The 16,076-nt window shown below is 43.7% G+C and overlaps 1 protein-coding gene across 1 annotated transcript in view; it reads left to right on the top strand.

Moving 5' to 3' along the window:
* The first annotated feature begins 8,582 nt into the window (after positions 1–8,582).
* LOC134935475 (amiloride-sensitive sodium channel subunit beta-like) overlaps positions 8,583–16,076 on the top strand; it is a 29,957-nt gene continuing 22,463 nt past the window's right edge. The window contains exons 1-3 of the mRNA XM_063930528.1: positions 8,583–8,929; positions 12,109–12,230; positions 13,335–13,498. Coding sequence (XP_063786598.1) covers positions 8,583–8,929; positions 12,109–12,230; positions 13,335–13,498 — 633 coding nt within the window. The remainder of the gene's footprint in view (positions 8,930–12,108; positions 12,231–13,334; positions 13,499–16,076) is intronic.

Genomic DNA, 16,076 nt, shown 5'->3' with positions numbered 1-16,076 from the left:
CGGACGCGTTTTGCCAAAACCTCCCTGAAATTTTTTTGTCGGATTCTGGTGTGTTTTGGATTCGGGTGTTTTTTTTTTACAAAAAACCCTCAAAAACAGCTTAAATCATAGAATTTGGGGGTCATTTTGATCCCATAGTATTATTAACCTCAATAACCATAATTTACACTCATTTTCAGTCTATTCTGAACACCTCACACCTCACAATATTATTTTTAGTCCTAAAATTTGCACCGAGGTCGCTGGATGGCTAAGCTAAGCGACACAAGTGGCCGACACAAACACCTGGCCCATCTAGGAGTGCCACTGCAGTGTCAGGCAGGATGGCACTTCAAAAAAATAGTCCCCAAACAGCACATGATGCAAAGAAAAAAAGAGGCGCATCGAGGTCGCTGTGTGACTAAGCTAGGCGACACAAGTGGCTGACACAAACACCTGGCCCATCTAGGAGTGGCACTGCAGTGTCAGACAGGATGGCACTTCAAAACAATAGTCCCCAAACAGCACATGATGCAAAGAAAAAAAGAGGAGCACCAAGGTTGCTGTATGACTAAGCTAAGCGACACAAGTGGCCGACACAAACACCTGGCCCATCTAGGAGTGGCACTGCAGTGTCAGACAGGATGGCACTTCAAAACAATAGTCCCCAAACAGCACATGATGCAAAGAAAAAAAGAGGAGCACCAAGGTTGCTGTATGACTAAGCTAAGCGACACAAGTGGCCGACACAAACACCTGGCCCATCTAGGAGTGGCACTGCAGTGTCAGACAGGATGGCACTTCAAAAAAAATAGTCCCCAAACAGCACATGATGCAAAGAAAAAAAAGAGACGCACCAAGGTCGCTGTGTGACTAAGCTAAGCGACACAAGTGGCCGACACAAACACCTGGCCCATCTAGGAGTGGCACTGCAGTGTCAGACAGGATGGCACTTCAAAAAAAAAAGTCCCAAAACAGCACACGATGCAAAGAAAAAAAGAGACGCACCAAGGTCGCTGTGTGACTAAGCTAAGCGACACAAGTGGCCGACACAAACACCTTGCCCATCTAGGAGTGGCACTGCAGTGTCAGACAGGATGGCACTTCAAAAAAATTGTCCCCAAACAGCACATGATGCACAGAAAAAAAGAGGTGCAATGAGGTAGCTGTGTGACTAAGCTAAGCGACCCAAGTGGCCGACACAAACACCTGGCCCATCTAGGAGTGGCACTGCAGTGTCAGACAGGATGGCAGATTTAAAAAATAGTCCCCAAACAGCACATGATGCAAAGAAAAAAAGAGGTGCAATGAGGTAGCTGTGTGACTAAGCTAAGCGACCCAAATGGCCGACACAAACACCTGGCACATCTAGGAGTGGCACTGCAGTTTTCTAGCGAGAGGATGAGTGCTTCCATCCTCATGTGAATCTGAACCACTAGCCATGAACATAGGCCAAGGCCTCAGCCGTTCCTTGCCACTCCGTGTCGTAAATGGCATATTGGCAAGTTTACGCTTCTCATCAGACGCTTTTAATTTTGATTTTTGGGTCATTTAACTGAACTTTTGTTTTTTGGATTTTACATGCTCTCTACTATGACATTGGGCATCGGCCTTGGCAGACGACGTTGATGGCATTTCATCGTCTCGGCCATGACTAGTGGCAGCAGCTTCAGCACGAGGTGGAAGTGGATCTTGATCTTTCCCTATTTTAACCTCCACATTTTTGTTCTCCATTTTTTAATGTGTGGAATTATATGCCAGTATCAATAGCAATGGCCTATTACTATATATACTGCGCACAACTGAAATGCACCACAGGCATGGATGGATAGTATACTTGACGACACAGAGGTAGGTAGAGCAGTGGCCTTCCGTACCGTACTGCTATATATACTGGTGGTCACTGTTAGCAAACTGCAAAACTAAAATGCACCACAGGTATAGAATCTAGATGGATAGTATACTTGACGACACAGAATTAGGTAGAGCAGTGGCCTTCCGTACCGTACTGCTATATATACTGGTGGTCACTGTCAGCAAACTGCAAAACTAAAATGCACCACAGGTATAGAATCTAGATGGATAGTATACTTGACGACACAGAGGTAGGTAGAGCAGTGGCCTTCCGTACCGTACTGCTATATATACTGGTGGTCACTGTCAGCAAACTGCAAAACTAAAATGCACCACAGTTATAGAATCTAGATGGATAGTATACTTGACGACACAGAGGTAGGTAGAGCAGTGGCCTTCCGTACCGTACTGCTATATATACTGGTGGTCACTGTCAGCAAAACTCTGCACTGTACTCCTCCTATATAATACTGCTGGTCCCCAGTCCCCACAATAAAGCAGTGTGAGCACAGATATATGCAGCACACTGAGCACAGATATGGAGCGTTTTTCAGGCAGAGAACGGATAAAACTGGTGGTCACTGATCAGCAAAACTCTGCACTGTACTCCTCCTAAATAATACTGCTGGTCCCCAGTCCCCACAATAAAGCAGTGTGAGCACAGATATATGCAGCACACTGAGCACAGATATGGAGCGTTTTTCAGGCAGACAACGTATACTGGTGGTCACTGGTCAGCAAAACTCTGCACTGTACTCCTCCTATAATACTGCTGGTCCCCAGAATAAAGATATTTGCACTGCAGCCCCCTGAAACAAAGTGAGAGGATGCCAGCCACGTCCTCTCACTATCATTTCCAATGCACAAGTGAAAAATGGCGGCGACACGCGGCTCCTTATATAGAATCCGAATCTCACGAGAATCCGACAGCGGGATGATGACTTTCGGGCGCGCTCGGGTTAACCGAGCCATACGGTAGAATCTGAGTATGCCTCGGACCCGTGTAAAATGGGTAAAGTTCGGGGGGGTTCGGTTTCTGAGGAACCGAACCCGCTCATCACTAATAATTACAGTGATTTTGCCATTTAATTCCAGTGATTTTGCCATTTAATTCCAGTGATTTGGATGTATAATTACAGTGATTTGGACATATGATTACAGTGATTTGGATGTATAATTGCAGTGATTTTGTAGTATAATTCCAGTGATATTGTCATTTAATTCCAGTGATTTTGCCATTTAATTCCAGTGATTTGGACGTATAATTCCAGTGATTTGGACGTATAATTCCAGTGGGAATTGTTTGTGTCGCTTGGCTTAGTCATATAGCTACCTCATTGCACCTCTTCTGCATCTTTGCATGAGGTGCTGTTTGGGGCCTAGTTTTTGAAAAGTGCCATCCTGTCTGACAATGCAGTGCCACTCCTAGACGGGCCAGTTCTTTGTGCCGCACACTTGTGTCGCTTAGCTTGGTCATACAGCCACCTCGATGCAACTTTTAGGCTTAAAAACAATATTGTGAGGTGTTCAGAATAGACTGGAAATGTGTGGAAATGAATGTTATTGAGGTTAATAATACTGTAGGAGCAAAATTACTCCCAAATTCTGTGATTTTAGCTGTTTTTATGTTTTGGGTTTAAAAAAAAAAAAATCATCCAGATCCAAAACCAAAACACGAAAGGGTGGTTTTGGCAAAACCAAGCCAAAACCAAAACACGAAAGTGGAATTAGAACCAAAACCAAAACACGAAAAGTGCCAGCCGCACATCTCTAGTAAAAATACAGGGGTGCTGCTTTTAAAATAAAAGTACACTAGCCCTGTCTTTTATGCTGTAAAATAAAGGGGTGCAGTGAAAATACAGGGGTGCTGGCACTGTCCGCGGTTGCAATGTCTAGACCTGGCCTTCACAACACTGTATGGGAAGAGGAGGCTCCTACCACCATTTGCACGCCCTCTGCAAGTGCTGGGAGGAGCACCGCCAGTCCAGTTGCTGATATTGAGATTGAGGATGTCACTGTAGAAGTACACCAGGATGAGGAGGATATTGGTGTAGCTGGCGCTGAGGAGGATGTTGACAATGAGGATTCTGATGTTGATGTGGTTTGCTTATATAAAGCACCAGTGGAGACAGTTGTTGGCCATGGGATAAAAAAAAAAGCTCTTTTTCATGCCTGAGCAAAATACCAAAAAAGCCACATCTTCGGTGTGTAATTATTTCTCCAAAAATCCGGACAACTGGTGTCAAGCCATCTGTTTCCTTTGTCAATCCATAATAAGTAGGGGTAAGGACGTTAACCACCTAGGAACATCGCCCCTTATACATCACCTGCAGCGCTTTCATAATAAGTCATTGTCAAGTTCAGAAACTTTGGGTAATAGCGTAAGCAGTCCACTGACACCTATGTAAATGATGTGGTTTGTTTGAATATTATTTTTCTGTGAGGATGAAGATGTAAACACTGAATGGGGGGGCGGGAATCTAAGAAAGAGGATGACAGTAGAGCCAGTTTGTGCAAGGAGATATTAATTGCTTCTTTTTTGGTGGGGGCCCAAACAAACCAATCATTTCAGCAAGAGCCGTGTGACAGACCCTGTTGCTGAAATGATTGGTTTGTTAAAGTGTGCATGTCCTGTTTATACATTATAAGGGTGGGTGGGAGGGCCCAAGGACAATTCCAGAGAGCCCAAGGACAATTCCATCTTGCACGTATTTTCTTTGCCACATTATTCCAGGGGTGCTGCCCTATATGGGGTGCTGCCCCTCTGCCCTATCAGTCCAGGGGTGCTGCCCCACTGCCGTTTAAGTCCAGGGGTGCTGTTGCCTGTCTGCTATGCTGTGTAATTCTCCAGAGGTGCTGCCTATGCTGTATAAATCCAGGGGTGCTGCCGTATAAATCCAGGGGGGCTGCTGTACTTGATCCTAGGTTTAAATCAAAGTCTAGAGCAGATATGAAACAAGCTTCAACATCACAAATAGATTTGTGAAATCATAGCCACAAAGGTGGAAATGGAAATTGCTATTTTGACAAAGTGTTTTTTTAATAAAGTGGGGAAATGTATAATATGTCTACTGTACAGTTGCATATGTGCAGTATGAACTCATATGTGTAATTTTTGTTATGTATGCTACGTTTTTTCCTCCATGTTGCTGCTTGGCGATGCATTGTACCTCAAAGAATTCCTAGTGTACGTGAGTACACCTGGCCAATAAAGCTGATTCTGATTCTGATTCTGAAAGACCACATTTGTGGCCAAACTCAGTGTGACTCAGAGGAGACTGAATCATAATCCAGCGCAACTGCCAGAGAGGTAAAAGTGATATTTTCTTCCAGAGCATTAGAGAGAGATTCTTCTCAATTATTTCATGTCAGGGACTCACTCAAATGAATGGCTCCAATTAGTCAACCTTAATTTTGATTTATTATTGATGGTCCACATTTTGGGATTATTTATTTAGAAGATGCGCATTTGTTGTACAGGCTTCATTCCAAAGGGCTGCGTAGGATTATCGCAAGACCTTGTGGTGTTAGAAGAACAGTTTCAGTGATCTTGCATTGCATCAGCTTTCCATTGCACTGCAGTACTAGATGGACCAGGAGCTACTGTGAAGCACAGTTACTGAATGAGGCCCAGTATGGAGTCTCATGGTGTCTTACAGCCAGGAAGATGTCTGTCTTGCCAGGCTGAGGCATGCAGTGGGCACAGAGGTTAGCATTGCTTCCTCCCACAGTCCTACATATAGTATGAAATGATTTTCGACTGTAGAGTGGTAAGCTCCACTAGGGCAGGGACTCAATAACAAAAAGTTCACTGCACAGTCCTGCTTAGTGCTGTACCGAACCCACCCGAACTCAACTTGCCCCATCCGGGCTGCTGTGGGGGCTCAGGAGGGGCTGATAAAACATCTAAGGGGCTGCTTTATTTAAATATGAAAAAATAAACAAGACAGACAGGTATTCTCACATGCGTGTAACTGGGAGCTGTAAAAAATGAAAATAAGGCGTCTGCCACAAAATATGTAAATAAAAGTGCAACTAAAAAAATGGAAAAAAAAGAAACTTACAAGATTTTCACAAAACAAGTCTCCAGACTCTGAGGAGCAGAAAAAATCCAATCTTGATCCTGTGGTATACACCAGTTTATTGGCATCCCAGCATTAAATCCGAGATTATTGTAATCCCTGAAAATGGAGGAGGTATAAATTAGGAGGCTTTGGCCCCTAGTTTTTCAGTTTGTTCAGTAATGTGGTAATTATATATTTGTTTGGTTAAAGTCCTTTCCGTTACACACCAGTATAGGAGGGGAGGTGAAAGCCTGTGTGTTGTTCCTGATTGCGTGTGCCTCTCTAACTTTTAATCACCTTCTTGACACTGTCCTCTTCCTCTTGCCTCTTCTCATAATGTGAAAAGTCATCAAATATGGAGGTGGTATGTTTGTAGCTAGCTATGATTCTGAGAAGTTGGCAAGCTTTTTCCAGGGGGACCACCTGTCGCTGAAATGATGGGTTTATTAAACTGTGCATGTCCTGTTTAAACAAAATAAGGGTGGGTGGGAGGGCCCAAGACAATTCCATCTTGCGTCTCTTTTTTTTCTTTGCATTATGTGCTCTTTGGTGCCTATTTTTTCAAACTGCCATCCTGTCTGCCACTGCAGTGCCACACCTAGATGTGCCAGGAGTTTGTGCTGCCCACTTGTGTCGTTTAGCTTAGTCATCCAGCTACCGCGGTGCAACCTTTTGGCCTAAAAACAATATTGTGAGGTGTTCAGAATAGACTGGAAATGAGTGGAAATGAATGTTATTTAGGTTAATAATACTGTAGGAACAAACCCCCCTCCAAAAAAAATAATTCTGTGATGTTAGCTGTTTTTATGTTTTTTTCAAAAATCATCCAGATCCAAAACCAAAACACAAAACCCGAAAAGTGTCCGCCGCAGATCCCTAGTTATAACACACCTATACAATGGATGAATCACTAGCAATGTAAAAATAACACAATGTTATCTGTAAATAAACTACATTTTCAGCTGAACCACAAATCCGTTACCCTAAATTTGCAAACGTAAACAGCTTCCAGGGTTAATCGCTTGTCGCTGACACAATAATGCTCATTAAAACATTTGCATACATGTGCTTACTAGGTCTAAGGCTTATGGACAGGTGCATGGACTCATGGGGGAAAGACTGGGCTCAGCTGGATTATCTCTGCTGAAAAAATATACCAATTATAGGTAGGATCATTTCAAGTAAGCTTTCTGAATGTGTCTTCTTTATCCCTTAATGCACAGATATTATGAAATATACAAAACAGGATAATTACTTCAAGAGGATCTCATTTACTTGTTTTTGCATCTATTTCCTTTCCCAGGACTTAGTAGTTGGACAGCCTTTGCTTTATGTCTTCGCTTTATGTTAATTGATGTACAAACAATGGTGCAATGAAACAATTCAAATTAAAGTGTAACCATTGTCTACGTACTGTACATCGACTGGGCTGTTTTATGGGCATTGCAGCCTGCCAATTCTATGGGAACTAGTGACATACAGTAACTGGAACCTGCTAACTTAGTATAACATTACAGCTAGTTAAAGAACCAGCCACTTCTTATCATAGGTCCTGCACGGCTGCAGGCAGCAACATTTGAGTGGTGAATTGGGCAATCCAGGGAGCCAGAGAATGGATTATCCGCAAAATTCCTTTCAGTTACTGATGCATGTATCTAACAAGCATTCAGTTATTCATTTCATAACAGAAGAGTCTAGTCCATGCAAGAACTATACAACACGCTGGCGATAGCAAGCTAGGGTGGCCAATTCATCCCTTTATTAAGGAACAGATATTGGGCCACATGTAATAGCGTCTGAGTTTGCCCCTCCAGCAAACTTGGATGCTATTACATCTTGCCCTTTATTTCTTAAGTGCTGATCTTGTATTACATATAGGGGATCATGGCACAAAGTATATATAATAACAGAAAGTAAAGATGACCATACCTGAGTACAGTATCATCTATTAGGAGTCCCAACATAGCAGCCAACTTTTAAATCTGATTGACGCTAGCTCTTGTTACTTCTTCCCACCTATATGACAGAATAAAGCCATGATTAGTTGTAGATGCAGCACACATATTTGGGACGCTTGTGCACCTGGAGTACCAATATGGTTCGCTACAATGAGAATAAATAAAACATTTATGTACAAAGTTGCTGAAATAATGCATCAAAAGGGTAACATTACCTTGGCTATGAACTGCCCCCAAACAAAATGGTTAAAATTTCAGTTTTCTCTGTCTCACAACAACATAAAATTGATTAATTGGAGTTCCCTATGCATGGGCTTTAAAATCTCATGTAAAGCTGCTTTCTTTATTTTTAATTACCTGCTGACTAATTACCAGCATAGCATTGCTCCTGTGGGATTCCACTGCCATCAGATGGGTTATATAACCCCTTAGACTTTGCTACCCTTCTCCATTCTCTAATCTGAGCTCAGCATCAAGCATTGAGACGTGCATTGGCGATCTGCAGATCCTCCTTCCATCCTACTATATTTACAGGTTCAGATTTTTTAACATTGGACCTCCTGATACCCTGACAGACATGGTGCGACAGAAGAGTACCTCCTTACGCTCAATCTGCAGCCGAACCCTACGTCACACTAGTGCACATGGAGTGCCCAACATCATAGAGTCCCAGACCCAGTGGAGGAGCTGCTGCTGGGCAGCATTTGTATTCCTGGTTCTAGGCTGCATGCTGTGGCAATGCAGTCAACTATTTGCCACCTATCTGCATTACCCCACACAAGAAAAAGTCACGCTTGTGAACAGCGCCAGACTCCCCTTCCCAGCCATCACCTTTTGCAACCTTAACCGTGCTCGCATTTCCCAGATTAATTCATCCAAATATCAATCTCTGACTGAACACTTGTCACAAATGTCACATACTGGAGGGAATTATGGACTACTCAATCATGCTAAGGAAAGGTACTTTGCTTTTGCCCTATCACAGCTCAGTACCCAGGAGCAGATGGCACTGGGGCACCAGCTACAGGACATGCTGATGTCCTGCGTGTTTCATGATGAGGCCTGTGATGAAAGGTCAGTACAGCTATAGGACAAGTAAAGCATCTACTTGAAAATAATAAATAACAAAGACTATACACTAATAATAAACCTGGAATAACATAGCGTGTCATAATGTGATTAAGCCTTGCTAACACCACAGTATCACTAAGGGGGACATGTACTAAGCAGTAATAAAAGTGTAGAAGTGAGCCAGTGGAGAAGTGGCCCATGGCAACCAATCAGCTGCTCTATATATGTTTATAGTATGCAAATTATAAATGTTATGTAACTTACGTCAATGCTGATTGGTTGCCATGGGTAACTTCACTGGCTCACTTCTCCACTTTTATCACTGCTTAGTACATGTCCCCCCAAATGTATTATGCAGTGTAGAAATAACATACAAATTAGGAAGCTCGACTAGTAATGAGTAGTGGTAAAATCTACTAAGCATTTAGGGGACATGTACTAAGCAGTGATAAAAGTGAAGTGAGCCAGTGGAAAAGTTGCCCATGGCAACCAATCAGCTGCTCTGTATACTTTTATAGTATGCAAATTATGAATGTTACGTCAATGCTGATTGGTTGCCATGGGCGACTTCTCCACTGGCTCACTTCTCCACTTTTATCACTGCTTAGTACATCTCCCCCAATTATTAACATTAATAAGCCTATTCATCTTGGGCATTTATATGTTGGTGTACATATGTGTGATAAGTATTTTCAGGTCTTTTTCTTGGCACCAGATATGGCACATTGTAATACTAATATCACCAGATATGGAACATCATACTTTTAATATCACCAGATGTACAGTAGCTCTGTATAATAATATTATCACCAGATACTGTATGGTTTGGCTTACTTTATGTAAAAGCCAGATATAACTCAATATACTGTACACCAGTTAGCAGTAAATATGGCTCAGTTGGGGATCATTGGTACCAGATACTGTAGCTTGGTTTTCCCTACTTGGCACTAGATGTTTATTGGTTTTCTAAATTATACTTTTTATTGGAGTACTGAGCCAGGGAAAGATGGAATAGCCAGGCAGGCAGTACTTATGTAGGTAAGGTATGAGGCCTCTGTTGCCTATCTTATGTCTGATGTCCATAACAACCAACAGAATTTTTTAAAGGAATGGTAAATATATATCTTACATTAGTAGTATAACAGCCATCTGGGTCCATACCGTTCCTTAATACCAGTATTGTAGGGGAGCTGGACCAGTGCATATACAGATGTGCCCTCATACACTTATTGCCTATACACCATATGGTATATGACACCTGGCACGACTGAGCCGCTACGAGAAGTGTAATGTCTTTTCTTTACATTTGACATCTCATTCACTTAATAAATGCAGCAAAATACCCCTCACAGTGTACTAGAGAAGCCAGACTACGACTGCAACCACACAGGTACTAAGGCCCAAATGTATTTTTGCCTTAAAAAGTGTTAAAGTGAAGAGTGATAAAGTACCAACCAACCAGCTTCTGTCATTTTTCAAACACATCCTGTAATATGGCAGTTAGGAAACTGATACTTTATCACTCTTTATCACTTTCCACTTTATCACTTTTTAAGGCTTAATACATTTGGGCTAAAGTCACAGATGTAGCTCAAGAGAACTTAACATGACAATAGCTGCTGCATTGTAACACTTTGTGTACAGATTCAGACTCATGCGAACACAGATATACAAATGTTGCACATCAAATTGATCAGTACAATATAGCAAACTTCTTTTATAATCTCTGATTGTTTTGTTTATGAAAGAAGTCGGACAATTTAATCGGGAAAGAAACGTGGCACAGCATACCTCCCAACATGACCCTCTCCAGGAGGGACAGAATGCTCTGCTTCTGGACTTCCCTCTTAAGTTATAATTGCCATCACCTGTGCTGAAACACCTTTCTTATCCATTAGCCTGTTCAACACAAGTGCTGGCAATCATGAATTAAGAGAAAATCCAGGAGCAGAGCATTTTGTCCCTCCTGGAGAGGGTCATGTTGGGAGGTATGGCACAGCCTAGTTGCCTGGTGCGCCGGGGGTGGAGGTCTGTTTGGCACAACTGAAGCCTCAGCATACGAGGACACATCAGTATGGTCACTTGTTCTATTGCAACTCTCCAGGATACAGGCATCTCCTAATATGGCCCCAACACAGATCTGAACCCTTGCTCTAGGATATGTACAGTATTGTTCTGTATTTGATGCAGCAAATCATGATCGAACAGGATCTACAAATGCAGTATGGGCCCGGGGTAGTGTGCATATCCATACCTCCCAACATGACCCTCTCCAGGAGGGACACAATGCTCTGCTCCTGGACTTCCCTCTTAATATAGGATTGCCATCACCTGTGCTGAAACACCTTTCTTATCCATTACCTGTTCGAAGCAGGTGTCGGCAATCTTGAATTAAGAGAAAAAATCCAGAAGCAGAGCATTGTGTCCCTCCTGGAGAGGGTCATGTTGGGAGGTATGCATATCTGTTTGATGTTTCTATTAAGGCACAGGTTCTCAAACTCGGTCCTCATGACCCCACACAGTGCATGTTTTGCAGGTCTCCTCACAGAATCACAAGTGAAATAATTAGTTCTACCTGCGGACCTTTTAAAATGTGTCAGTGAGTAATTAATACACCTGTGTACCTGCTGGGTTACCTGCAAAACATGCACTGTGTGGGGTCCTGAGGACAGAGTTTGAGAACCTGTGTATTAGGCATGTATTCACAACCTCGGTCCCCAAGGCACAGTAATAGTCCAGGTTTTTGTGATATCCATGCTTCAGCACAGATGATTAAATCAAAATAACTGAGGTACTAATTGAGTCACCTGTGCCTTGGATATCACTAAAACTTGGACTGTAGTGTGCCTTGAGGACTGACTTTGGGAATGCCTGTATTAAGGTATGCTCATACCTCCCAACATGACCCTCTCCAGGAGGGACCCAATGCTCTGCTTCTGAACTTTTCTCTTAATATATGATTGCAGCACCTGTTTTGAACAGGGTAATGGATAAGAAAGGTGTTTCAACACAGGTGATGGCAATCATAAATTAAGAGGGAAGTCCAGGAGCAGAGCATTCTGTCCCTCCTGGAGAGAGTCATGTTGATAGGTATGGTATGCTTATAGTATTGTTATTCCACTGAAATGCACAGGTCCTTCTAATAATGTTCTTGGAGTTAATGTGTATCTTGTGTGTTTCAGCTTCTTTACTCCTTTCTTGAATCCCAAGCTTGGGAACTGTTATACCTTCAATGGTCCAAGACATAATTCATCAAAAACAGAAGCAGAGGTCCTAAATGCCACCAAGGCTGGCTTCAGTTATGGTGATTTCATATTACATTTCCATTCCTTAACTATACGTCATATGAGCATACCTCCCAACATGACCCTCTCCAGGAGGGACACAATGCTCTGCTTCTGGACTTTTTGCTTAATGTATGATTGCCAGCACCTGTGTTGAACAGGTTAATGGATAAGAAAGGTGTTTCGGCACAAGTGATGGCAATCATACATTAAGAGAAAAGTCCAGAAGCAGAGCATTCTGTCCCTCCTGGAGAGGGTCATGTTGGGAGGTAAGATATGAGTAGTGTCAGCTTCCTTTTCCTATTTTGATGATTTCTGTATGAGAAAATACTGTACATATTACACTCTTATTTGTACAGTCTTCCAAACAGTGTTTCAGCTTTACCAGCTTTCTTATGAAAGCAGCCGCTGCTATTGCTGTAGCTTTCCTGCTACAATACCAGTTTCTTGTCGCTGTTTGCAAGGCTGCAGGGTACTGCAGGTAAACTGATTCGCTGATAATGTTGTACATTGCCAGGCAGTCTGAGCCCAGCAATATACAGCTATACATCATACTTGCCTACCTGACCCTCTCCATGAGGGAGAAAATGCTCTGTTCCTGGACTTTCCTGGTAATGTATGATTGCCATCACCTGTGATGAGCTAGTTAACGGATAAGAAAGGTGTTTCACCACAGGTGATGGCAATCATACATTACCAGGAAAGTCCAGGAACAGAGCCTTTTCTCCCTCATGGAGAGGGTCAGGTAGGCAAGTATGCTATACATGGTATATACTGTATTATGTCACTCGCAGTAATATCCCGCACATACAATAAGTGGTTAAAAAACACCTGTTACTAATTTGTCATTCAATTCGCTGTCTTTATTATTTCATAATACATCCCAACAAGGTATAGGGTTGAAAAAAGTCCTGCGTATAACTTTGACACATATTGAATATATAACAGCTGATGGTTGGTATTTTATATGTTTGTCTTGCTTTCATTACAATCCACTACCCTACATTGAAATGCACAGAACATACAAAACATACTTAAGCAAGGAGTACACTTTATATGCAGGGGACGCATAACTGAAGATTGTCATTCTGCTACTATAGTCTGACTGCATCTCTGCCTGACAGGTCTGACCATGGAGCTTTTCATTGAGCAGCACGAGTACATCAGCAGCCTAAGCACGGCAGCAGGACTGAGAGTTGTTCTGCATGGGCAAGGGAAAATGCCTTTCCCTGAGGATGAGGGAGTGAATGTTCCCCCTGGACAGGAGTCTGATATTGGGGTAGTGAAGGTATGAAGTGGTAAGACATGTCACCTACACACATCATTCATTAACAAACATCTGAACAGCCAAAATATAACTACATTCATGCAGCATTCTTCATGTATTCCAAAGGTATATCTTTTTTCTATGTTCACCATTTTACATGTCAGCATGATGTTAGCCATCTTCTGGGCATCTTGAAAAATGAATGAATATTAATAAGAGAGTGAACATTCCATCTACTGGCAGGAGCATGCTGACTGTGCCCCCAAAAACATCCAGTGACATCATCAAATCAGAAGCGTCACAAGTGGGGTAGGGGCTGGGTGTCAACCTTCCAAGGGGTTACACAAAAATGCCAAACTCCTCCGCAGTGTAATATTATTCTGCAGCATTCGGCTCCTGTCACTGAGAAGGAGTCAGCAGTACAGCCACAGTCACCGGGGGGCAGCCAGCACGCCCATTGAAGGAGGTAATCAGGGGCTTTTAGTGACATCAGTGGGGCTTCTGTGAGACCACACCCTCTGTCCACAAAGACATGCCCCCTATATGAAGGCACGTGCAGGGGATCTCTTAGCAGCAGTGAGTGTCATTGACAATGGTGCCACCCCTGCATAAATCAACCAGCTTTCTGCACACTGGCTCTGAATGATCACATGACAGGAGTGGCAGAGGAACTTCTGACATTTTTTTTTAATTTTATTATTACTGTTATTGGTTTTTAAGGCACCATATTGCTGCATAGCACCAGACAGTGGACCTGATTCAGATGTGGGCCGATTAGCTATAACTGCTACTTTCATAGAAGCAGCAGCAATAGCTCTAATATGGTAATGCTGCAGGAGACGTCATGCCTCCTGCATGCATTACTGAATTGAGTTGTGTCATAGGACGTAGTATCAGATCTTCTGCAACACCATCGCCAGGCTGCTTGACTCATGAGGTCATGCATGTTGGCTGTCGCAGGTTCTTCTAAGAGGCCAGGAAATTTCCACTCTCGGACAGAGATCCTGGCTCTGTCCCTCCCCAACAACGGTGGTGACATGCCTACGTTTTGGGAAACGGTATCCAACACCACGCCCTCCCCACCCCGGAACGACATCAGACTGTTATTCACTGACATTCTGATGCCGCAGTGTGACCAATGTAGCAAATCCGTGCTGCACATGTGCACTATGGGTCTGGCGCATGCGCAAAGTGCTGAACACTGGGAAGGCTGTGTTAGAAAATGCTACGCGCAACACTCGGCTTTCTCTTACCAGGTCTGTAGGCGCCTGCCACCTGGCCTCACCTCACATTCCCTGGGTCTCCCATGCTCAAGTCAGTGCCAGCACTATCCTCCGATCTCTATAGGGACAGACGCACGACAATTCAGCAAATTTGTATGAACAGTATGAAATTATACAGTTGAGACATTTGTTTTCAAACCTTTCTATGCATCATTCTATGTCAACGGGAAGTGGTTATGTAACGAGCGGTCGGGAGACCGCCGGTCACTATACCGACGCCGGGATTCCGAACAGTCACCAGCCCGCCAGTTGGTATGCTGACCAACCGGGACTATTCCCACTTGTGGATGTTCACAACACCCATAGAGTGGGACTAGAACCTGTGGAAAACGTAGCAAGCTTCGTTGTGCACGCCTTCCCTGTTGGCCATCTAACAACCGGGATCCCAGTGTCGGTATGGTGACCAGCGGTCTCCCAACTGCCAGTCACCCAAACCCAACCCATTTGAACTGGCTATTTTGTGCAACTTACAAAAAGAAAATGGATAATTCATTTGTAGGGAAATTGGGCCAGATTCATGTTTGTAGGAAAAAGCTAATTATCAAGCAACTGGGCAAAATCATGTTGCACTGCAGGTGGGGCAGATGTAACATGCAAAGAAATGTAGATTTTGGTAGGGTGCAGTGGCAGCTGCTGCCCCTGGGATGCAGTGCTGATCGAAGACTGCAAGGGGAGCTGGCCAGCACATATAGACATACATGTCAAGTTGTATGTAATGTATGTGCTGGCTTCCTTACCCGGGGATCAGCAGCCGCCGCAGCACGCACAGGACAGAGGAACACAGTACTCAGCATGTCTGTCTTCAATAAACCCACCCCCAGACTCCTGTGAAATCAGCCAATGGAAGCCTGGGGGCAGGCTTTAGAAGATAGACTGAGCACTGTGTTTCTGTGTCCCTTGCAGGGCCGTTTCTTGGGGCAGGCGAGAGGTGCAACCGCACTGGGCACTAACTGTGGCTCCCTGCTTCCCCCTCCTATTTCTCCCAGAGTAACCTGCTCGGGGGGGGCGGAGTTTCACGGAATGACGCGGTTGCATCGTTACGTCACAACGCAACCCCGTCACTCCGCGAAACACCCCCCCCCCCATCCCGAGCGGAGTACAGAGGGGAATCCAAGTTAGGAAGAGGGAAAGGCCGGCGCGAGAAGCGACTGGTGAGGCGAGCCAAAGAGCGGTAATCGCCTCTGTAAGTATTCTCTCTCTCTCTCTCTCAATGTGTAAAATGGGGACACCTGCCGTAATGTGTGAAATGGGGACTCTTGCCTGCCGTAGTGTGGGGATTTAATGTATCAAGGGCATTGCGGTGTGTGGCATAATAT

Source organism: Pseudophryne corroboree, chromosome 6, assembly GCF_028390025.1.
Source record: "Pseudophryne corroboree isolate aPseCor3 chromosome 6, aPseCor3.hap2, whole genome shotgun sequence".
NCBI lineage: Eukaryota > Metazoa > Chordata > Amphibia > Anura > Myobatrachidae > Pseudophryne > Pseudophryne corroboree.
Note: the sequence above shows the minus strand (reverse complement) of the source record. Positions and strands in the feature narration are given on the sequence as shown.